We start from the raw sequence: 25991 nt of genomic DNA on the forward strand, positions 1-25991 counted from the left end.
ATGACGCTTAAGAGAATACCTAGAAATATTAAATTATTTTTTTTTAATTTAACAAAAAAAATTAATTCGCTACTGTGTGTGCGTGCATGCGTGCGTGTGTGCACGCGCGCGCGCGTGTATCTGTTTGTAGGTAAATTTATACTTATGTAAAAAACAAAATATAACGATATAGTAATTTATAATTTTTTTATTACAAAGCACATGCTTCAAATATAAATACAGTCGTTCCTATATACATAATTACAAACATTTTGCTGTTATTTAATAAAATATGTTGGCACCTCAGTCACATCTTATATCAATAGTCTTTACAGAAAGAGAAATATTGTCTCTTCTATTTAAGACAAGAATAAAAATTACAGAAATTTAGAACATTGAATAACACAGAATCTGTGAAATGAACTATAAATTGCTTAATTATTACAATTATTTTGAATAAAATATCCTGATAATATTTCAGATTTCCGAATTCAGTACATAGCAAATATTTAAACAAAGTATTCCATGGTTGAATTTAACATCTATATTTATGATAAAGATCCAAAAATCAAAGTAGTCGGAGAAAGTTAATCAAGTCATCCTCATGTTAATTAGACAACGTGCTGATTAACTATTATGTCTTAAAAAGTTCACGATGCGTAAACTCGCTTCTCGCGACTTCCATAAAAAAAACATTAAAATGCAATTGTTTCATTTATCATTATAATATATAAAGTGACCTTATAATATAATATAGTATAATATAATATAATATAACATAATATGGTATAGTATAATATAAAATAGTATAGTATAGTATTATATTATATAATATAATATAGTATAATATAATTGTTTTAATGTTAATTTTGATATAGGATGAGTCATACATTTTTGAAAATTTCAGAAATTCATAAAAAATCCATTTTAAGAAAAAAAAAAAGTAGGTATGCACGAATATGATCAGCAGGACTTTTGATAATGATTCCAAAAGCAATCGAAAGAGGACATTCATGCACCATCCTGAGACCTTTTATGCAAATTAGGCAGGCAATAAAACACCTGGCCGAAATGGATTCGTCATTCCATCCCAGCAGCATTTTATCGTTGATAGACTGAGCATTCGTGTTACACTTTTATACAAAAATGGTGAATCCACAATTATCATATAACATTGCGAAAGTTACGGACGGAAAAAATAGACTAAGGAGAAAGAAATCTCTATTTCATTGAAATACTAAAATTACAACAAACTCTTTGAGGAAACGCAGAATTTGAGGCACATGGTAGACCATCCTTAAGAGAAAACCGCATTTATGTTGTTAAAAGTGTCATGGAAGAATTGGCAGCTGAAATCAATGAGGAGTCGTAGTGCTCATGAAATTGGAAGAGCAATAAGTATTTCGAAATCGTCGATTTCCATCAAGCCTGATTCGCATGAAACGTCTCAGTATGAAGTGCAAGTGTCCTCTTGTGGTTGCTTTTGGAATAATTTTTTTACATATAGAAAAAATTAAGTATCCCACTGATTATATATGCGCAAATATAATTTTTTTTCAAACTTAGATTTGGGAGAATCGAGATTTAATTCCAGCATTAATTCTTTTATTTTGAGTTTAAACGAACTATGTACATATTCGATAATCGCAAGAGGTCGAAGTTTCTGTCTTTGAAATATTTATCGCATTCTGAACAAGTAGTTGTTTGGGACTATTGATTTAGAAACTATTTATGAGCGATTTGTTGCCTACTAGTGTATTGATGATTTCTAGAAATGCTGTTTTTGAAACCAAGCACTATCGTTTTCAATAATTCAACATTTTGCATCATACACCCACCTGATGATTTTTCCTCACAATCATTTCTGAAATATATTTTCAAACCCTATGACTATTTTGTAATCAACTTGTTCGTAATATTGTCATTCGACTGATTATCGGTGCACGAATGAAGAAGAATTCAATAGTCTGCAATTTCATATTATTTTAAAATACAATAGAATCTGAGAATTCAAACAGCTTAATATTGAAGCTTTGTTAAAAAGATAATATCAAACTTCACACATAGGATTGAAAACAGGTGCGGTATAATACTTCTGTTAAAATCGTAATAGATTTTATCTTTTTTTTTTTTATTAAAAGAGATAGATCTCAAAAAGTTTTATGCTTTTAATATAGCCTAGCCAAGTGGAGTGCAAAAGACTTATCTGCTATATAATAACTCATTATGGCTTTGGAAAACATCCAGGTAATGCTGATGCCGATATATTATTTGTTACTTAAGAATAAAAATGGAGACCTCTTGCGTTTCTAAGGAAATTCTAAGGTAGTTTCTAAGAAAATTCGTAACATTTAAAAGGTATTTTTTTCATTTCGAATTGTGTGAAAATGTCCTTCTTTTTTTTTTTTATTTCAAGGGATAAGAAATTTTCTGGAGTTCTTCTTCTTCTTCTTCTTTCAATGTGTCTGAAAGCGGCTTTCCCTTTGTTTCCGGAAGTAGAACCACCAAGAGGCCACTCAGAATAGACAAGGCTCCGGGAACCGCTTTGGGTACCCAAAAATACGTCACATCCGCCTGGAAACGAAATTTAAAAAACCCAGTAAATAACAAAATATCTATATAGGAATTAAAAATTTGAATTTAAATCAATTTTAATGTTTTATTTTTATTTATTGTTGATTCCAAATTATGATTAGAAACGACCTACAAGACATTTGTAAGCAAAAGGGCATTTAATTACCTTATTTTAAAATCAGCTTAATCAAATATAAACGTTTAATTTTGAATTTAATAATCAGATTTTTAATATTATCATTACTGTCATATACTAATTATCTATAATCAAAGTCAGGTCATAACTTTACTGAATTTCACTTTCAAATAAGAATTGTGATCGTTACTCTCGATTGTTGTTGTTGCTTCTGACACGTCACAGACTTCGTTACTGCCGAGTGTTAGCTTCTCTTGTTTCAGTAGCGTCTTCTAAGGACAAGAATGCCTCTTAGCTACTCATGCGTCACAGCTCTTTTCACGAGGCGGACTTCATTCAAACGTTTCATTCCCAGATCATAATTTGGACCTGAATAAGAGAATTATCCCCTCTGATACAGTACCCCCCTCCCCAGTGATATTGTCTTGACTTGGAAGTATTTGTGACTACAACCGATTTATACGTGCACCAGCCACCATGTACACGGAGAGTTCTCGGTCGACGGGGTTGAAACTCTGAACTGAAGGGGTGCGAATCCAACGTCCTACCAAATAGACTATCCCGTCTTTGCTCGTTTTTTTTTCTAAGTGCCTCTTATTAGATAACGAATATTTCTTTTTTAATTTTTAGTTACTCCATTCATATTTCTGTTATATAACAAATGAATCATTTATATTGTAATATTAATGAGGTCAAAAAATAAATCGGAAAATTATGAAATTATTCAGAACAGAACTAGCAATACAAATCAGAAAAATTCATAAAAATCTAGAAATTGATTAAGTAAGCTGCCCCGTTAGCCTCCGTTCGAATTGTCACATCTAAAGGCTAAACTACAATTTGTTATAAAATTATTACAAATTTACTACCAAATATTCATCAATTCTTTTATGTTTATAGATTTCTTCAATTAAGATATATCTTCCAGGAAACATTTCACGTTATAAGATTTTGAACTGATTATTTACATAACAAAAGTTTTGTAAAACGCTCCCAGAAAACCGCCAGAGAGGGTCAAGTGGGGAAAGTGTGTCCCGTCTGAAGATTCACTAATCGTTGGAACACGGCTTTACAGGCTAATTCTATGGCCCTGCTAAACATTCAGTCTCAAAGTAACGTTTTTGAAAAGGCAATTATAAATTCTTTTGGTATAAGTTTATAATCAAAATTCAAATTCGTGAAACACCATTATGATACTTCTTTAGGCAAGAATACAATTTTTCCCCCATACTTCGTCCAGTTTTCATTTATAATGGAACTAATATTTAAAATAAAACATTCTGCAATCCAAACTGAATAAAAAGCTACATTACCAGTTGATGTACGAAAGGAGCGAGAAGAGCACCAGCTCTCGCCACAGTGGAGCTAGACCCCAAAGCTACGTTTCTCATGACTGTGGGGAATATTTCAGGAGTGTAGACGAATCCTGTGTCGAAAGATGCAGAGGTGAAGAACTTGCCAAACACGGAGAAAAGGATGGTTAACCAGACCATATCTGAAATGATATATTTTCCATAATTTCTTAAATAAATAATTCAGTATGACAATTAAAAAACGTGAAATACGAAAATAGCTACATTGTTAGCTGCCCAGATTGTAATTAGATAGACTGTCTCTATGAATACAAGTTGTATCATTTTGTAAAATCTGCAAAAGGCAACGATTCTTATGTGCACCGTGAATTAATAATAATCATTAACCCTTTCGTGACGGGGCTGTCATATATGCATCACCTATAAACCTCTCTCGCAGACGGACGTACCACCCACGCATTTCGGAAAATAAGACTCATGGGACGGTAGTGTATATGTATATTTTAAACTGGAATAATTTTTAATAGCCACTAGATGACTCCCTGTGTCCATTACTTTTGAAATAAATATAGTTTTAGTATCTTAACTTTCAGTTTATTGATATTCAACCTGACTTTTTTTTTATTTATTCATCAGCTGTTACGGGGAAGGAGGGGTAAGAGTAATAGAAATAGATCTGGGTTGTGTAACTTTCCACTTGATAGAATTTTGTGTTTCTTATTCTTCTTTCTTCTTTTCTGCGCTATTACTGAACTGTAGCATTTCGGGTTTTACCGTCAATTCTGTTGTATTCTGCGTTCGTATTATGAATGAATAATCTAAAAAGGTAGCAAAAATGACGACGTTAGGACTTCAACTTTATATTTTGTGACTTTTTTTTCCAAGTTAGGCTTAGCACCGCGATATCCCCGTCCTGTGCGATGATTCTTTTCGCGTACACCCCGTCCCGTGTGCTGCGTCTAGAATAGAGGCCTTCCGTCACGAAAGAGCTAAAAAAATTTAGTAACAAGACATATTTAAATATATTTCTTTTAAGTTCTAAGTAATTCAAAATATATTAAAACAATATAAATTTCCACATTAGTTTTATAGTTTAAAAGTAATGAGTATACGTAATTTTTCAAATTGTGTGTCGTCAGTCAGTAATGACTGACGAACTCTGTTATATAAAGAGACTCTGTTGTATAGAGATCTCAAATGATCAAACGATTTTGAAAATATAAAATTTTTCTCACCAGCGGGAATGCACACCAGAACAATCAGGCATATGCCAGACATGACATTAGCTATAGCCAGACCGCGACGATTTCCGATGCGCCTGCAGAGGAATATGTATATGATTACTTCCGGAACTTCCACTGCACCGACGAAGAAGAAATTCCAGTAAGGATCCCCACCGAGATCATTTGTATTCCATACTAAGACATAAAAGATGTATGAATTGATGAACCTGCAAGCAGTAAAGATAATTACTTCAAAAAACAAACAGACTTTAAATTAAGTTCAGGTATAAGTAAAATAAAATAGAAGCATTCTCGTAGTTATAATATTGTACTGATACAAAAGCTTCTAATTTTTTATTAGAAGCACTAAGTGTATTGTAAATAAATTGGTCGTTGTATAGCATCAGGTTCCAATTGATTAAAGAAAAAATCAAGCACTAACATTTATGAAGAATTTTGCATTCTAAGACTGGGGCAAATGAAGTATTTACTTCTTATGAGATGAAAAAAAAAATGCTAAAATTTAGTGGGTTAAAATTTAAATACGCTGGAGAGTTAGTTCAAAGTGAAAAATATTGCGACTGCTGTAATAAAAATCAATATTAAAACATTCTGTAAGAAAACTACAAATATAAGATCTGCTTTTTGTTCAACATACAATGAAGACTCTTTTCCTATTTTCTTTTGCACATTATTCATAACAAATTAAAGTATTCAATCGATTATATATTTTAAAGTCGTTTCATAGCATTTAGCAATTTTTAGAGAAAGTAGAAAATATCGACAAGTGGATGCCACACAAAATGAAAGGTGAAAGCAAAATGCCGCATTTTGGAAACTGTAAGAACTATCTCTTTCTATCTGAGAAAAACGCTTCAGAAAAGCATTGTGTTGATTTTCTGAATGAAGCTTATGAGTTTCTCATACCGCCGTCAATTGAATTTAAAAGAAAAATAGCATACAGTTTATAGAAATAATTTAAATTTGTAAGCTAAAATAAAAACTATTGAGATTATTGTAGTGTCAAATACGCAATAACATTCGAAAAATTCAATAAAAATTCCATTATTTGGTAATATTAGACATTCTAATAATTTATAGATCAGCATTTGCACCACTATAAAAACTTTTCTTAATTATTTCAAGACATGTATCGATAAAAATGAATCAATCGATAAAAAATGTGCCATGAATCAATCGATAAAAATACTAATCTTCAAATATTCTTAAAGTTAAATTGATACTTTTTTGTGAATTATATTAAATTAATTACTCTTTAGATTTTTTCCACTTCATGACTTTTGCTTACAGATGAATAAGAATAACAGGCAATTATTTTATAAAATTTAATTTACTCAGTATTTGTGAAATTAAATTTTACAAAGAAAAAAATTACGCAAATATGTGAATTCTCCACTTACTGACTTATAAGTTGCTTACTAAATCAAGGATTTTATTAAAAAAAATTGCACATTTTTCATAATGATTTCAATTTTTAGTTTTATTTGAAAGTTATGTTGATAGTATATGTTTAGATAAGCGTATCATAGCATACATCGCAAATACACCAAAATAATCTCATACAGTATAATCTAAATAATGCGAATTCTGAAAATTTTTCAATTTACCAAGAAAGAAAGATGATGAGAGAGTTTTTAATCAATTTTGGCCGTACAAGATCTAGCACTGTCGCTTTCTCCTCTTTTTCCACTTTTTTCAACCTTTCCTAAAAATAAAAAAGAACAAGAAAATTAAATGAGTAATTATTGAGTTAGCCTTTTCAATAAAAATTCGTAAATATTGTTCAACTTTGCATTAATCCGAAAATCCAGAAAAACGAACACTTTTCTGAATGTTTCTCAGGTAATAAAAAAATATCAGAGATTTCTGGCATCCGGCCAATAAATGCATCGACCCATCTTTGCTGTAATGTGATCATCAATCCAAAATCCCTCGGTTCAGAGGCCGATATTCTGTCAGCATCACGCGTTGACTTTTGAAAAGAAAAATAAATAATGAATAGCAATACCTGTGAATGATAAGCGATGAAGTCCCTAATTTCAACCGTCGCTTTCTTCATATCCTTGCCGTTCTTTTTAGCTGCATATAACAGAAGTTCTTCAAGTTCTTGGAATTTGCCATTGACCAATAACCATCGAGGAGTTTCTGGCAGAACCCTTGAAAAAGAAATACGAATCTAAACCTTTCTCAAAATGAAACGATGATGATTTAAAATAGTTTTCGCGCACAAATTGTTCTTAGAAAATCTTTTCAAAACATTGTCAGTATGCTTAATAATGTTATGACTTCTATAAAATTTTAGCTATTTATTTAGTCTACAAAAACTTTAAAAAAAATAGGAAAATTAATTTCAGCTGAAACCAAAATTCTGTGACTTCAGTTTACATGCAATGAGCTGTAATTTCAAATTTTAAAAGGATAAGGAAAATATTACAATGCATAAAAAGGACACAAAAAGCGAGTTACAATTATTCCAATATACTAAGTGAACTTATATAGCCATCATATTTCAAATAACATATACAATATGTTTCGAAATTCTATCCACGAGCTTAAAAGCGTTGAAATGTTAAAACAGTCCCAAATCACCAAATGGTTCAAAAGCACGACTCTTAATCGTTGTATTTTCGTAAAGCAGAAGATAGAAAGTATATAATTCGACCTATAAGGCTTTATGCGAAACTTTTCAGAAACTTCTTAAGAGTACAAGTACCAATAATGACACAGGTATTATACACGGCGCAGGTATTTCTCGTATGGCAGCTGTAGGCATTTAAGGAACTGGACTCTTATCAGAATTTACAGAACTATTGAATTTTAAGGGGGGAAAAGTTTAGGAATTAGTTAATTCAAACAAGCTTTTCGAATGAATGAACTGTTTTTATTTGGTAGGGCTATTAACTTTCTCCTTTTGTGTTACGTATGCCTTGCAACATAAAATGATTTCCCCAATTTATTTTCGTGTTTAAAATGTGTTCTATCTCATATTATTGTATTTTTAGATTCCGGACATACCAGGTTCATCAAGCTGATATTCGGCTCTACCATTTATTTAATACGTTATATTATATTTATATACGTGTAATTATTGTTTCGTTTGGCACTTGTCACAGAAAGCTCGCTGACGACAGCAATTTTAAGCCGAGTTTTAGCTCTCTTGTTTCAGTACTGCCATCTAACGCCAAGAGTGTGTCTTAGTTACTCATGCGTCACAGCTCTTTTCACGGGTCGGACTCCATTCATACATTTTATTCATCCATAGATCGTAATTTAAACCTGAATCAGAGAGCGATCACTACTGATCCGGCACCTCCAGTGGTATTGTTTCGACTTAAGCACTTAGTGGCTACGAGTGCACCAGCTACCATGTACATGGAGGGCCTTCGGCAAGTGGTGTTCGAACTCACCACCCGAGGGATTCGAGTCCAACGCCCTTCCAACCTGGCTATCATGGCCTATATGTAACATTATATTAATATATTATAAAAGTTATATTAAATATCTAATCATTGATATTGAAGTAATCGTAACGATTGGGTTTTTAGTTTCTTATTTTAATCAAGTCTTCGTCCATTTCATACGAATAATAATAGCTGTTAAAAAAGCAATATATTATAAGTACCTTTAAATCATGCAAAAGAATTATTATTTTTGTATAATATAAAGCACCAACTCTTACCAGAAAACGCAAAGGAGTGCAACAAATGGAAGAGTAAAGATGAGGTGCAACCAGAACCAATCAGGTATTAACCACGCTATCAAGGGCGACAACATGAAGGCAGATGTGAAGCCGTACTTGTAAGTGAAGCAATAAACGGATCGATATTCAAAGCCTACTGTTTCAGCAACTAAGGAGAAAAAAGGAATAAGTTTTAATTAGTAATAAATCATGTATCCTATGGAAGTAATTTAAAGTGTAAATAGTGAAAATTAGCTGAATTAATTTTGTATCCGGGAAACTTTTGGATATACTGAATACAGCTAGATCTAATCACAAGACTAATTTCATACTTCGGCGACTGATGACAACATAATAAGAGAAAAACTGCAACAAAAACGGAAAAAGTAGTTCCAAAAGAGTCCTATAGGATAATTGTGTTTTTATAACTTATATTGTGAAGAATTTGAATCGAGTGAATATAAGGATTCCAAATACAAATAAAGCTCTTAGGCCATAAAATTGGTTGCTATTCAGATATAAATATCCTTAAAATCTTCGGAAGAATTTCCAAAGCCTAGATGAACCTCAAAGTGCGTTACGTTATGATAGGGTGACTTCGTGTGTTTATAGCTTTACATTGGCACTGAAACCATATAAACTTTTATCATCTCGAACTTCATCGTCTTAAAGAACATTGTATCAACAACTGCGATGTGCAGTTTTTATTATACGCTGCATTTGGTAGTAGAGAAGACTATTTGAGAATATTAAATTAGAATTAGAAAAATTAAATTTGAATTAAAATTAGAAAAATAGGTTACACTTAGGGATTGCAATACCGGTATACCGGGATACCGAATACCGGTATTTTGAGCCATTTGAACAATTTTGTGATACCGGTATTCACAAATTTAAATACCGGTTTTTCGGTATTTACAAGAAATTTTTAAAATTGTCTCCCCTATATGTTCAGGGATCGCTAACACAGCAAAATAGTTTACGTTTTTGTTTTTATGTCTCCCTAACAGGCGAAATTAATTAGCTAATTAAAGGCTTTATTAATTGCTTAAATCTAAATTAGCGAAACATGGATTATCCCTGAAAGAAAATATTGTATCCATAACGACGGATGGAGCAACAATTATGAAAAAAGTTGGAAAGTTGATTGGTGCAAATCAGCAGTTGCGCTGTGCACATGGAATTCAATTAGGAGAAATAGATGTATTATACCAAAAAAATAAAGAACAGAAGAATCCAAATACTGTGGATATAGAAACTTCAGATTCCGACTTTGAAGAGAGTAAGAGGGAGAGTGATATTGACAATGAAGATAATGACAATGTATTTGTTGAAGAAGATATTACTAATGACGATGAAATATTAACCTATCAAGAATTGCTTCCTATAATTTATAAAGTTCAAAAAATTGTTAAGATATTTAAAAGTTCCCCTATAAAAAAGGATATATTACTAAAATATATAATAACTGAAAATAAAACAGAATATATGTTAATGTTAGATTCTAAAACACGTTGGAACAGTTTATTCCTAATGATGGAACGATTTTTGAAACTGGAAAATTCAATCCAAAAAGCAATAATCGACTTAAACCTGTAAATTAATTTTTCAGATAGTGAATTCGACTTAATATCCAGAACTATATCATCTCTAATTCCAATAAAACTGATTATTGAGGCATTATGTCGGAGAGATTCTAATTTATTAACAGCTAATGCAACAATAAATTTCATGTTGCACTCACTGAAAGAACAGCACACATCACTATCTGAAGAATTATATACAGAAGAAAGGCATACCGAAATAGAAAATATCTTATGGTATTTACATAATTAAATGATATTAAAAATGGAAATGAAAAAGAAGAAAAGAAAATAACCAATTCAAATCTGATTAAGTTTAGAGTAAATTTTCTTAAAATTCTTTACCCACAAATCTATCCACATTCAGAAGAATTCGGTTCAGTTATCGAAGATTATGATGTCACTACTGTCGATAGTGAAAAGGAATTGCATCTTGAACAAAAATTAGAATTAGCGATAAATAAAAAAATTTCAACAAACCAAAATACAATACAGAAATCAGCTATATCCAAAACCATCCGAGGAGGAATCGATTTATTTGAAGATGAGGGATTTCGAGGTAAATACTTCGAAAAAGTATATCGCGCATTGCTAACAGTATCACCAACTAGCGTAGATGCCGAAAGAGCGTTTTCGACAGCTGGTCATTTTTACACAAAATTACTTTTCAGGCTTAATGACAATACAATTGATGCATTATGTTTTTTACGACCACGTTTCAAAAATGTGTAATAGTACCACAGACTGAATAGTGATATTTACACTTTTTTTGTGATTTAAATAAATAAGATGTTCCTTTACTTTTTTGTGATTATATACTGTTATAATTTATAAGTTACAAATTATTTTTTGTGATATTTGCACTCTCTAACGAAACTGGCAAATAAAACAAAGAAACACCTGTGTTTTCTTTCTTTTTCTAAAATTTCTAATACCGGTATTAATACCGGTATCCCGATATTAAGATTTAAAAAATACCGAATACCGGTATTGAAATTTTGATCCGGTATTGCAATCCCTAGTTACACTGAATACGGCATGATGCTTTTCTATATTTCACTCTTTACCATTGCCATAAGCATGTTTATGATTTAAAATTCTCCGCTGTTTTAATTAGAAGAAAAAAGACAAATAAAGATTATGTTGTGGATTAATTCTACGTTGTTGTAGAAGAGAGAAAACGGGTCAATTGATCTTGTAGTTGTAGCTGGAGGTCAACTGCACTGATAAAAAGGGGTCGCCTAAACAAGTGATAACAATGGGCACGGGACTCTTTCGACGTATTGTGTCCTCAGCCTAGTGAGAGGGGTAAAAAGTCTAAATGAGACTGCTCGTCAGCGAAAATACCTATAAAATGGCTGTATAGAAAGATATACAATGGTCACAACATCAAATCCTGTCTTATAGTTTGGTGGGATTGTGACTAAAACACCTATTCTTGTCCCAATAAGAAACATATGGATTTTGAGTTGATTGAGTGCGAAGTTAATTGAATCAATTTCATATGAAAATATATCACAAAATGAAAGAAAAGAATTCTGGAAGACTGAAAAGAATATTCTCTATAATGAACATAACATAATAATAGTCATTAATGGGCATGCTGAAAAAAGCTGAAGCTTATTATAAATATTAAATTTAATTATTATACTTAGACTGTTTCAAAACCATAACAGCACTGAAGTTTTACTTTGCTTAATTCTATAACTGTAAACGTTATATGTATACATATGAATTTTTTTGTTAAGATTTTATGCTTGGAGATTATCATCACACATGTCAAATTCCCTCCCCCCTCCTTTAATGTAATAATAAGAAAACAGTACTTACGAATGACTGGAGAGTTGACGAAGGCAGAAGTTATTCCGAAGGCCAAGCCGAATCGGCATATGAGAAACATGATGATGTTTGGAGAAAGAAGAGTAAGAAAACCAAATATGAGGAACTCGATTAAACAAAAAATAAGTACTTTTCGTCGACCAAACCTGAAACAGGAAAGTAGAAAAGAAATTGTAATGAAAATAATCAATCAGACGTAAATTTAAAATACGCAACAAAAGAATACCGAAAGTTCGAATGCTATAAATACTGTACAAATAATAAAAGTCACACTAATTTATATGCTTTCTGAATTTCATAGAATCATTTAATGTAATTACTTTTTTTGCATTTCTTAGAATAATTAAAAGCTCAATAAAAATTCAGTAAGTCAGTGTGAACTGTTTATCAATTCTTTAAATCAAACATTTGTTGATTCCATTCAACTTAGTAGTAATTCGAAAAAGTAAATCATCAAGGGAAAGGTTTTTCTATTAATGGACTTCTGAATTTTCCATGGAAATGCAGATTTATTCAATTTGATTATAAGCTAAAAAGCAGAAAATGTTGCAGTTGAAACTAATTATATTTTAATTAGAAACATTGAAGAAAGCAGCAATATTATTTAGGTTCATATATCTAACATAAGATACATTTATATGCATGCATATATCAATATTTTCAAACATTTTCATTATTGAGCTTTATTTTGTTATATAGCATAATAATGTTTACAGATTTATAGATTGGTTATATGGTACGCATGAATCAAAAATCGTTCACAAAGCTCTGCAAGCCGCATAGTAGAATCTGGAACTATAAAATCCGACAGATTCATGGGTAGCAAGCGTTCCTAAAGGAAAGGGTTTTTCAAAATCTTATTTAGATCTTTAATTAAATGTTAAGTTCAAAATATTTCATTTGCTTAAAACTCTTAATGGAAATAAATAGCATTTGAAAAATAATCTTCTAAAAGAACTTTCATTCAAAATGTTACGCATCGTACAAATGATAAAAAAATGTATATTGAGTGGCCATACCTGTCTGAAAGCTGTCCGTTAATGACAGATCCAAAAAGGAAGCCCAACATGTAAACTTGTTTGGCCATAGAAACCAACCACTCACGGTCGCACACAAGATCCCACTGTAAAGAAAAACAGCAGCCGTTTAGAAATTGCCAAAATTTCAGCTTTAAATTACAAATTTTATTAAATAAATTAATAAATGTTTATAATGTATATTTTTTGTTGACAATGATTTAATAAACCATTTTCCATCCCCATTTTATTTTAAAGCAAGAAAATATTTAAACATATTAGCAGAAAACAAAGCTAAATACTCAGTAAGATTAAGGTAAACTTACATACAATCAAATATAAATTTTCAAACTGTCTAAGAATTTATTATAGAGTCAACTCGATTTTCCGCTAAATTGGTTTGTGCTATAGCTAAAGATTACCGAATTCTATGGATAAATTTATGGATAATAGTAGGAGGACAGAAGTCAATACAAATTTTTTTAAATAATTATTATTTCCCGAAGGAAATTTAAGCAAGAATTTATGTTTTAAATAAATAATAGATTTCTGTATTATCCCGAACAATATCACATACTTTAACTTGTACTACATGCGTTTCCCATCAGGTTAGGTGAAAATATTAATATTAGCAAAACAGAAATTAATTACTTCATCTATGATTGTTCTCTTATATGATGAATGATCGTATTCCCAAGAATTGCACCTGATGGCATCGGAATCGTTCCGGTGGTACAGAGAGCCATTCACAATGGAACTATTATAAAAGGTGCAATGATTATATTCATCAAAGCCTCTGCGACTTTTCGTTATGGGTATGCTTGAATTTTTCCATTTTTCAGCAGAAATGTTAGATTTAAGAACCTAGAAAAATTGAAAAGAAAAGAAATATGAAAAAAAAATTATATTTCGGCAAGAAAGTACACTGGTGTAAGAAATTAAGAGAATTTTCATGTTTGATCTACGATATCCAGAACTACTGTACAGATTTTAATAAAATTTGGTTTGAACAAAAGTTGATATAATGCAAACAAAATAAACATTCAACAGCTATAATAAACACGCATGTTTTTGCGTAAACTCATGGAAATCTGAAGATCTGAAGCAGCGGTTCCAGAATACACAAAAGAAATGGGTTAATAGAGGGTATGGTCCCCTCTTACAGCTATACACGCCTTACAACGTGATGTCATACTGGAAATAAGGCAGTTTATCAGTGCATGTGGCAATTGGTCCCACTCATTCACCAATGCTGTTTTCAGTTCCTAGATGGTTGTCGGAGGGGGGTTGCGAGTTGCAATTGCCCTCCCCAGAGAGTCCCAGACATGCTCTATAGGGTTGAGGTCTGGAGATCTGTCTGGCCAATCCCTCCAGCGAATATTCTCACTCTCGAGAAATTCGTCGACTAGAAGAGCTCTATGTGGCCTCGCGTTATCGTCCATAAGATGAACTCGGGGCCTACTGCACCCCGGAAAAGCCTTATCCCTATACTTCACACCAGTCACAGAGCCTCTGTCAAAGACGTGGAGAGGTGTGCGGCCATCTAATATGATACCTGCCCAGACCCACCGCCATAACTGTCGATTTCGTGGACATTACAGGGTATGTAGTGGGTCCTTGGAGCTCTTCATATGAAAGTATGGCGAGAATCGGTGTTTAGGCTAAAACGGGACTCGTTGGTGAACAGAACGGTTGCCCATTGCTCCATACTCCAATCACTATGTTGCCTGCACCATGCTAATCGGACTCTCCTGTTCGTAGATGTGAGCGGGACGCAAACAGCCGGTCTTCTGGCAAACAATTCTCTCTCATTCAGTCTCTTCGAACAAGTCACCCTTGATACACGAGTTCCTGTGGCTGCATCCCGACAGAGCTGAGAAGCTTAGCCCCTCTGTTACGCCTTGCTAAAATGGACAAATGGCGATCTTCTCTGCCCGTCGTGGCTCTTTGACGACCTTGCCCAGGCTTTCTCTCGATGAATTCAGTATCCTGGAACTGTTTCCATAGGTTACACACGACGCCGGGCATTAAATGAAACTCTCTGTATATCTGGACTTGCGATTGGCCTGCCTCTAACATGCTCACAATTTGCCACCTCATTTCAACATCAAAACGTTGGTGGTTTCTCATTTTTACTGTTCCGATGTGAATTTCACCGATTGCTGCAAGATAACACCAAGAAATTCACCGATGTGTGCTAGCGAACGAAATCCGTCTTACCCTCCACGCGCTTATAAAGCCTGTTTTTCTGCTGGCTCCACCTGCACACACGTGTTCGCTTACATATTAGTGGTACAACATTTGCATTTTTATCTAGAAGCAGTGGTTTTTCCTTTAGTTCAGTTCTTTTCATGCAATTTGATAAAATATGCAAATTCTCTTAATTTCTTACACCAGTGTATTTCATGTATGTAAATTCATATTATGGTCAATGTAATCAATCGATTATTATTAGTAACCAGCTGGTTTTGGCAACCTTCCCGGTCGCCGGGAATAATGCTAGCTAAAATTTTCAATTAGATATTTTATGTAACTTGATCTCTAAATAGCTCCTTCAGTAAAATATTTTTATGCCTTATACTTTGATAATCATATAACTCGTATTATTATTATAAAAGCCTTACGCCGTACTGTTCATTGTACTATGTACTTTCTAATTATCTGAGAGCTCTCATAAAATTTAACTTCACATTGAAGCATAAGAGATTAAACTTCAATTAAAACTAAAACATTTTTAGCTGAAAATATGCATGAGTATAGTAAACAATATCGTTCAGCATTGACGTCTTATGTTTATTACAATACATTTTTTATTATTAATTTATACAATATCTGAAAGAATTATTTAATAAAAATTTCTTTATTCATCATAAACATCAATTTTTAATTGTATTTTCAAAAAAATTAAACGACTTAAATAATAATATTTTGTTTTGTTTCAGTCAATAAATGTATTTTCGAAAAACTGCGAAGTCTAAATTTTATACAGTCCTTTGTCATAAGGAATTATATTCAATAAAATATTTTTGACACTCCAACTTTTAAACAAGAAAAGTTTCCATCTTCTGACACAAAATCTAATTTTACGAAGTTTTCGAATATTACTAATTTAGAACAATCAACAATTTCAAAATATCAGGAAAGTCAGTCTTGGGGAAACTTCATCACTGATTGGTGAATCTTCCTTGAGACGGTCAATGGAGTGGTCTAAACATCGCGCGTTTTTATGAAATATTAATATTGAAATTTTCATAACTGTCACAATTTCAATCGCAATAGAATGGACATTTCCTTTTATTTAAAATGTCAGTGTACTCAAGAATATTTCTCTGTGATTCATAGGATAAAGTATCCACATTAAAATATAAAATTCGTTATTTATCAGAACTTTTATTAACTCAAACTGCAATAAATCTAATATATAAAAATCTCGTGTCAAGGTGTTTGTGTTCGTACTCCTCCGAAACGGTTCAACCGATTTTTATGAAATTTTTTATGTGTATTTGGTAGGTATGAGAATAGGTCGTAAAGTATATTTCATAACACTAATTATTAGGGTGCCCCTATCCCGTCATTGCACGTTCACCGTACGCTGATGAGATCAACGATTGCTTGAAATCATCGCCACTGTGGCGTAATGTTGAAAAAGTCCAGCTGAAAATAAACATGCGCGTCCAAATACTACAAGATCCGTCTGTTGTCACTTTATTGGACCAATTATTAGATATCGGCGATGGAAAAGTTGCTGTCTATAAAAATACTGGATGCATAAAATTGCCCACTCATTTCTGCACTTATTGTTGATTCGCAAAATGTTGATCGCATTGACCGCATATTTCCCGATGTACGCATACAATACATAAATCATGCGTGACTGGCAGAAAGAGCTATTTTGGCAGCAAAAAATGTGGACGTCAGCGATTTAAACTTCAAGAAACAGCAGTCGTTGCCAGGCGACTTAGTATCATACAAATCGATCGATACAATTTGCGATGCTAACGAAGCTGTAAATTATCCAACAGTGTTTTTGAACTCACTGGATTTGCCAAGCTTGTCACCACACCTTCTACGACTCAAAATTGGATTTCCGGTTACTTTACTTCGGAATTTGAACCTACCAAGGCTGTGCAATGGCATGCGATTGGTCATTAAAAAATTTATGAAAAACGTTATCGAAGCCACCATTTTGAATGGCGAATTCTGAGACGAAAATGTTTTGTTGCCACGAATTCCAATGATTCTCACAGACGTGCCAAACTATTAATTCAAACGCGTTCAATTTCCTATTAGATTGGCATTCCCAATGACAATCAATAAGTCGCAAGGCCTAACGATGTCTGATTGCGCTCAGATTTGGGCACATCATGTTTTACACACAAACAATTATACGTGGCATGTTCTCTTGTGAGCAAACCATCGAGCTTATTTGTGTTGGCTAAAGACGGACTGACAAAAAATATCGTACACTCAATTGCACTTCGAAATTAATACTGATTTTCTTTATTTCATATTTATACTTTAGGATAAAAATATATTATTCTTTTTTCACTTTACGTTTAACTTTTAAGAGATCAAACAATGTATATATTCGTTACGTTAATGAAATACATTGCATTGAGAAAATGAATGATTGGTGTTTTTTTTTTGTTTGTTTGTTTGTTTTTATCGTCGATCATCGTCTACAGCACTCCATTCCTCTTTCTGCCATAGATCCCATCCCCACACATTTACAATACATTCGTTATTTTTTAATTAACAACCAAAATATTCACTAGAAATAATTTATATGCCAGAACAACGTTTGTCGGATCATCTAGTATTTTAATAATATACAAATAATTTTTATTTAGATCATTTTCTTTATTGAATGTGTATGCTTATTACTCACTGTTAAGAAATTAGCCATTGAACCCTGATTAAAGTGGATATTGTTTGTATATTAAACCATGCTTGCCTTAAACAATACAGAACTAATGAATTAATAATGTGGAATTTTAAGAGTCACAGATATTTCTTTATTGCGTTTATTTTTCCATAAAATATCATGTATCATGTTAATTTCATTTCTTATAGGCATATGCTAAAAAATTGCATTTCTCTAAGATTAAATTTCAGGGAGAATTAACTTAATCTTTTAATCTGGTCTTTAGTCAGCGTGATGGCAAGACGTTGGAAAATGCCAGTTTTTTTCATTGTAAGCGTAATGTGTTTTTACAGGTTAATTTTATTTTTATCTTCTAGAAAATAAATTATTGAAACTTTTGGTTACAATATTTTTAAGAAATTCATTAAAACTAGAAATTTAATTTATAACTTAAAACGTTGATATCCTTGGAAAGATAATTTTTTTAATTTTAAGATGATGTAGAAAATCTTTCATTTGCTGCAATATTTTTGGAAGTTTTCGCGGGAAAACACTAAAATTTTGTTTCATTTTAATTAATTAAATTTTAATAAAATTTTAAAAACTCCCTCCGAGGTGTGCATTTTCACCATCCAAATTATGTATGAGCTAAGTTTCGTAGCTCTGGGCGAAGCGGTGATTTATCGCTGTTTTCACTCTTCTGTTGAGTAGATGCATCACATGGCATTATCTCCTCTTTTCTGTATTGAAAGCTAAAACTTTATGAAATAACGAAATTCAGTTTTAATAATAATGTAAAACGTTTTCTTTTATCCATTTACTATAGGTTTATATTTTTATATTTTTCTTTACAAACTCCTTACATCTTTGGCGCACAGCCTTTTATTGATGAAAACAATAACTTCACAGTTTTTAGAGAAATTGAAAGCTGACAGTAATGGTAAAAGGGAGTACGCGAATTTCAGCTATAAAAATCTTTTATTTTCAGAATTAAATTACCAATTAATGAATAAATGTAATTACGTTTTCGTTACACTTGCATTTTGAGATGGTATATGCTGCACAATTTCATTCATGCAAATCTTATTTTTAGGGATGTAAATTTCTATTCCATTTTTTTTTTTTTCATCTGTTATATCCTTTTATTTTATTTAGTTTACCCATAAAGAGTCCTCAACAGTGCTCGTCATTTTGAGTTAGAAACCGCATCTTCTGATGCAATAATAACTTTTTTTGAACATGTCTGATCTAAAATTAAATTTTGCCATTTTAGAGTCATTTAAAAAATGCACTACATTTTAAAAATCTTACCTCTTCGGGTCTTGCACACCAGTAATCAATATTGGGAGCGAAAAATGTGATGGAGAAGTCGTGCATGCAGTGAGGAGCAGCACAGAAGAAGCAGAATATCAAAATTGAGAACTGAAACCACCCATGGCCTCCGATGATATCCGTGTAGTCCTTCGCTACCGCCATGGCATTGTTAACGTCAGAAAGTCTTTAGTTACAGTAAAAGTGATAATTAGAATGTATTCTAACGCATTTGCCGTCAAAGACACAGTGACATCATATTTGCTATTTAGAAACAAAATAGAGTAACCTGAAACAAATAAAAGATTTTGAGTAATTTAATAGAAAGCTAGCAACATTTGTTTAAATATGTCGATTCTCGTTCCAATGTTGACATGTCAATGAACAATGTAGAGTACGGGTTTCAAAGAAATTTCCGACTGTGAATCTCATTTCAGCTATAGCATAAGTACTTCGCATTTGAAGCATGAATGACTTCGTTTCTGACTTTCAATTCCATTGCAAAAATGATACGAGATCATTCCTGTGAATTATACAATGAAAAGTAAATATATTGCTTAGTGTACGAAAAAGGTATGTTTCATTTTCTTAATATAAAAATCAGTGTTCTGCTAGTATGCTTAAATTCTACTCATTTTTGTTTTTAAAAATATGCGTAAATAAAGATACTTTTTAGAAATATGGGTAAATTAAAATACTATGGATGTAAAGATATTTTTTATATAATATAGATACTTTATGGATAAATAAAGATACTATGGATGTAAAGACACTCTTCATACCATAAAGATACTTTATGGATAAATAAAGATGGAGAATAAAAATACTTTTAAAGCGTGAGCAAAAATCAATGTTTTGTGAATATACTTAAATGCTATTCATTTTCGTTTTTAGAAATATGCATGTATGAAGATACATTTTTAGAAATATAGATAAATAAAGATACTATGGATGCAAACATACTTTTTACACCATAAAGATACTTTATGGATAAATAAATATACTATGAATGTAAAGATACTTTTCATACCATAAGGATACTTATACTCTATAGATAAAAGATACTACGGATGAAAAAATACTTTTCATACCATAACGATACTTATGGATAAATAAAGATACTATGGATTTAAAGACATTCTTCATACCATAAAGATACTTTATGGATAAATAAAGATGGAGAATAAAAATACTTTTAAAGCGTGAGCAAAAATCAATGTTTTGTGAATATACTTAAATGCTATTGATTTTCGTTTTTAGAAATATGCATGTATGAAGATACATTTTTAGAAATATAGATAAATAAAGATACTATGGATACAAACATACTTTTTACACCATAAAGATACTTTATGGATAAATAAATATACTATGAATGTAAAGATACTTTTCATACCATAAGGATACTTATACTCTATAGATAAAAGATACTACGGATGAAAAAATACTTTTCATACCATAACGATACTTATGGATAAATAAAGATACTATGGATTTAAAGACATTCTTCATACCATAAAGATACTTTATGGATAAATAAAGATGGAGAATAAAAATACTTTTAAAGCGTGAGCAAAAATCAATGTTTTGTGAATATACTTAAATGCTATTGATTTTCGTTTTTAGAAATATGCATGTATGAAGATACATTTTTAGAAATATAGATAAATAAAGATACTATGGATACAAACATACTTTTTACACCATAAAGATACTTTATGGATAAATAAATATACTATGAATGTAAAGATACTTTTCATACCATAAGGATACTTATACTCTATAGATAAAAGATACTACGGATGAAAAAATACTTTTCATACCATAACGATACTTATGGATAAATAAAGATGCTATGGATTTAAAGACATTCTTCATACCATAAAGATACTTTATGGATAAATAAAGATGGAGAATAAAAATACTTTTAAAGCGTGAGCAAAAATCAATGTTTTGTGAATATACTTAAATGCTATTGATTTTCGTTTTTAGAAATATGCATGTATGAAGATACATTTTTAGAAATATAGATAAATAAAGATACTATGGATACAAACATACTTTTTACACCATAAAGATACTTTATGGATAAATAAATATACTATGAATGTAAAGATACTTTTCATACCATAAGGATACTTATACTCTATAGATAAAAGATACTACGGATGAAAAAATACTTTTCATACCATACGATACTTATGGATAAATAAAGATACTATGGATTTAAAGACATTCTTCATACCATAAAGATACTTTATAAGATGGAAAATAAAAATACTTTTAAAGCGTGAGCAAATGCCTAGTAATAAAATTTTAAGAATGCGTTTTGGAAAAGTTTTTTTTTTAAATATTATTATTATTGTGTTAAACATTTAGCCTACTAATTGATTTTCCTGTATTCAGTATGTGAATCAATAATATTGTTTTTAACCTTATAAATTAAAATTTAACTAACTAGGCATTTTAATTCAATACTAAACTTTCATAAAAAATCAATATTTAATACAAAAGACAGCATAAGTCTAAAACAGACATAAGGTCTATTTTGACAAAAACGAAAATAAATTGTGACGTGGTATCATTTTGGAACCCTGCATGAGGGTTGTAGTAACCTAGTTATAAGTTTTCCGAACTGTATTATCCTATCGTCGAGATTTGATTCCACTTAATATGAAACCGGTGCACATTAAACTCACTTTCGTAGAACAATCGTCCGCACCGCAGAGAAGTTGGGAGTGCCGGGTATGATCTAACTACGCATAAGGGGTGCGTAATGTGAAACTGCTGGAAATATTAAGTACTTCTTTACACTTTTTATGTATTTTAGTGAAAAAAAATTAAGCACCTATGTGCATGTATGCATTTGAAACCTGCATATTTTATAAGCATAGGAGGATCTCCGTTTTATAACAATGCATAGTTTTTATTGAATTTTTTAAAATTAGTTTTAAATGTGTATTTTCTTGAATTTTAATATTTATTTCTGTACTTGTACAAAGTCTTTTATTAGAAAACAAATAAATTCGTTTTAGTTTTAATAAAAATAAAAATGACCAAACTATCAATAGCAAAAAAATTAAGTCAACTTTTATCAGATTAACAATATAGATCTATATTTTTTTTCAATATTTCTCAAAATTTGAAATTTATTTAAATGCTGTATTATTTTTGAAAATGTCGATAGTGATGTAGAGGATAGCATTACTTAAAATTTTGTATTTGAATTTTATACATTCTACAACAAATAAGATTTGACGGGGTTGAGATGAAAGAAGTAAATTTTCTCCCGCACAAGCACACTATATTTAATAATTTTATTTGCAATCCTGTAAAGCTTAAAATTAAGGTATTCCGGAATGGCTACCAACAAAAAATTGGCAAAACTGTCATGAAATTGAGGATAAAACAAAGCTATATTCTAAATGTGTTTATGTTTTGTTTTTTTTTAATAGAAAAGAACAGTAGAGCTCAGAAATGGTCAGACTATAAAAAAAAGGTCATATCACTTCTTACTTTTGAATTTTTATAAAGGCCTTTTTTCAACTTTTAACGTTTCGAAAATTTAATAAAATACTGCTTTTTACCTATAAATAAAAACTCTTACTTTAAAAAAAATTACAGTAAAACGCGATTATATGTTTTATGAATAAGTTTTTTCCAATATTTATGAAGTCATAGTTTTCATAAATATTGGAAACTAATCCATGAAGTAAATAAAGTCAACTATGCTGCTAGAAGCAAAATGAAAAGTGCCAGGTGAAGTATTTTTAAAAAGTGATTTTTGAAGCTATTTCATTGCATTATACCGCATTTCTTTAAAATTAATAAAATTCATAAAATGAAAAATATTATTGAAAGAACAGTTTAAAACTTTTTTTTAAGTTTAAATAAAAGTAAGAATTTTTTCCCTTTTTTCCCACGATTTTAATAGCGGCAAAATAAAGTAACTTAACGATTCAAAGGAGAAATAATATCGTTTGGAATTTCATTAGAATAAAAGTCATTGTTACTATTTTTGTCCAAAACTAATTTTTCAAAAATTATTAAAGAAAAAAATGCTTTCATTTAAATAAAATTTTTATCTTTGAAAAGCTATTTTATAAAATCTATAAAAAGGTGTTAAAATCATTTTTGTGTGATAATATGCTTTCACGTTATGGTGACAACACTCAAAAATTCTGTTATTATTTTTTTAATTAAACATCGAATTAAATTTTTGAAAAATCCGTTCTTAATGATCAATTAATGCCATGGTCGTTTGGCAATTAACTTTCGATTCGAAATCAAAAGATTCTAAGTTTAAAATCCAAATATGTCGTAAATGTTGATTTCGAAGTCGAGGGTGAAATGCTTTCCTTCTGGTGCGGGGAGAAGATGCGGACTCAGGTATCATTCCCGTCATCTAACCAAGGTTCAAAATGACAATCCCGAAACAGCCATTGTGTTGCTTATAAACAAAAGATAATTAATAAACTAAATTAGCTATCCCAGTGTCCTTATAATTTTAAATGATACGATTGATTTCTTCCTCTAACTATTTTAGTTCAAAACTTGATGTAGAACAATCAGTTTGGAGTTAAAATCATACAATATAATGCATAAATTATCTTTTCGCGTGCGTATATTATCGAGGTAATATTCTCAAGAATAGATATGTAGCCCAACTGTCAACCTCTGAATGGGTTTTTTTCTGTATTTCATACATGAAAAAGTAAAAAATATAAATAAATAATTAGAGTCTAAACTTTAACAATTATTATTATTACTTATTAACAAAGTATAATAAATAATATTTCTAAATCGAGCAACGATGGCTTTAGTCATGCATCTTGGAAACAATTACTATTTTATAGATTTCGAATGCACTATTGAAAACTATATATACTAGCATAAAATAAGTCATGCAGTATAGAAATAATTTTAATTCGTTTCATTACCATAGATTAGAGATTGAAAAAAAGATGTGAAATTAGATATTTTTGGCACTATTTGGCAAAACCCTATATTTAAAAAAGTTATTTAAAAAAAATTATTTCTTATATTTAAACAATATATTAGAAACATACCTTCACTTCATCTTCAGGAGCCTACGGTCTACTTCAGGAAGAACGAGTGATATGCTGAATTTTTTATTAACCCTGTCAAAACTTAACTAGAATGTATAAATATGTTTATATTAAGCAGCCAGATAAAACTGCGCAAATAGTTGCGCGTAAGCATTTTCCCTCTGCCCTCTACCATATTTGATTACTCCACTTTTATCGCTATTAAAATACAATGTCAAAGTTGCAGCTAGAAATGCGATACAGTTTTATTGGCCTTCAGCTGTTTCAGCACATTTTTTTTTTTTTTAATATTTTTTCTATCTATAAACGTCTGCCATCACCATTCCTTCATATTTTCACGCTAACTTTTCTGAATGGCGACGTCATTTTTAATCTCATGATTTTACTCCTATACGCCGTTATCTTATCGCATCACCAGTTATACTTTCAGATCGAATAAACGCAATTGATATAAAAATAACAGAGTTTTTTTATATTAAATATTAATATTGATACTTTTCAGTGTTTTCTGTGAGCGACAAAAATAAAAATATTTTAATTTTATTTAAAGTTTTATTAAATAAATGAATGAAGCTTTTAAATAATTCAGTGCGCAAGTACGTAACACATACTTTAAAAAACCGCAATCATATTTTGAATTAACAAATATATATTTGTGCAAACTGCGTTTTAAATTTTAACTCTAACTTCGCGAATATTATCGAAAGCATAGTAAAAATTTAACTGAATAATAAAATAGAATATAACTTGGCATTTAGATTTTGATAAAGTGTTATTAAAAAAATATTCTATTGAATAAAACAATAATTTAAATAAATAGCGATAAAATCATATTACCTATTTATTTTCTATTTCAATAAGTCTGTCCAATAAATATAACACAAAGAGTAATATTATCTATAGGATGACAGGAAAGGAACTTTAATCAAACATTGTAGAATTCAGAATGTATTTATTTTAATTGATGATGATTCTGTAGACAAAAATAGGATGAAATTTGCAGAGGAAATTTCAACACCAGCTTCGCATTTAGGCGAAAAAGAAAGCCTAAGCAACATACTAAATTTAATAACTAAAATTTTGTGCCAAACCTTAATATTGCTACTAATACCGAGAGTTGGTGCATAGATGAAGAAAGCTGGTTAATTTCTCCTCAGAACGCGCATATTCAGGATAAGTCACTTTCATTGTGTTAAAACTTAAAGTTAGAATATCTTTTTTGAGACATATCAATAAACTTGGCAACTTTCTTTCAGATATTGAGCTGGCATAGCGTTTCCTTTTTTCTCTCCATTTCGAGATTTTCATTCGAAAATAATGTTTTCTTTTTCATATCACTAATAAAAGAATCTGTTGATTTAATTATGTTTGCTATTTTTTTTTG

At 30.7% G+C, this 25991-nt stretch overlaps 1 protein-coding gene across 3 annotated transcripts in view; it reads right to left on the reverse strand.

The window, feature by feature from the left end:
- Positions 1 to 202: 202 nt before the first annotated feature.
- LOC129975107 (organic cation transporter protein-like) overlaps positions 203 to 25991 on the reverse strand; it is a 56618-nt gene continuing 30829 nt past the window's right edge. For 2 of the 3 annotated variants that reach the window (XM_056088040.1, XM_056088041.1), the window contains exons 2-11: positions 19539 to 19827; positions 14015 to 14227; positions 13367 to 13470; positions 12339 to 12493; positions 8926 to 9094; positions 7255 to 7402; positions 6854 to 6951; positions 5238 to 5452; positions 4003 to 4184; positions 203 to 2553 (exon numbers count right to left, since the gene is read on the reverse strand). In XM_056088040.1, coding sequence (XP_055944015.1) covers positions 2386 to 2553; positions 4003 to 4184; positions 5238 to 5452; positions 6854 to 6951; positions 7255 to 7402; positions 8926 to 9094; positions 12339 to 12493; positions 13367 to 13470; positions 14015 to 14227; positions 19539 to 19703 — 1617 coding nt within the window. In that variant the 5' untranslated portion in view covers positions 19704 to 19827 and the 3' untranslated portion in view covers positions 203 to 2385. Of the gene's footprint in view, positions 2554 to 4002; positions 4185 to 5237; positions 5453 to 6853; positions 6952 to 7254; positions 7403 to 8925; positions 9095 to 12338; positions 12494 to 13366; positions 13471 to 14014; positions 14228 to 19538; positions 19828 to 24607; positions 24824 to 25991 lie in introns of those variants that run through there. The other variant, XM_056088039.1, reaches the window with a different exon arrangement.

This window comes from Argiope bruennichi, chromosome 7 (assembly GCF_947563725.1).
Source record: "Argiope bruennichi chromosome 7, qqArgBrue1.1, whole genome shotgun sequence".
Taxonomy (NCBI): Eukaryota; Metazoa; Arthropoda; class Arachnida; order Araneae; family Araneidae; genus Argiope; species Argiope bruennichi.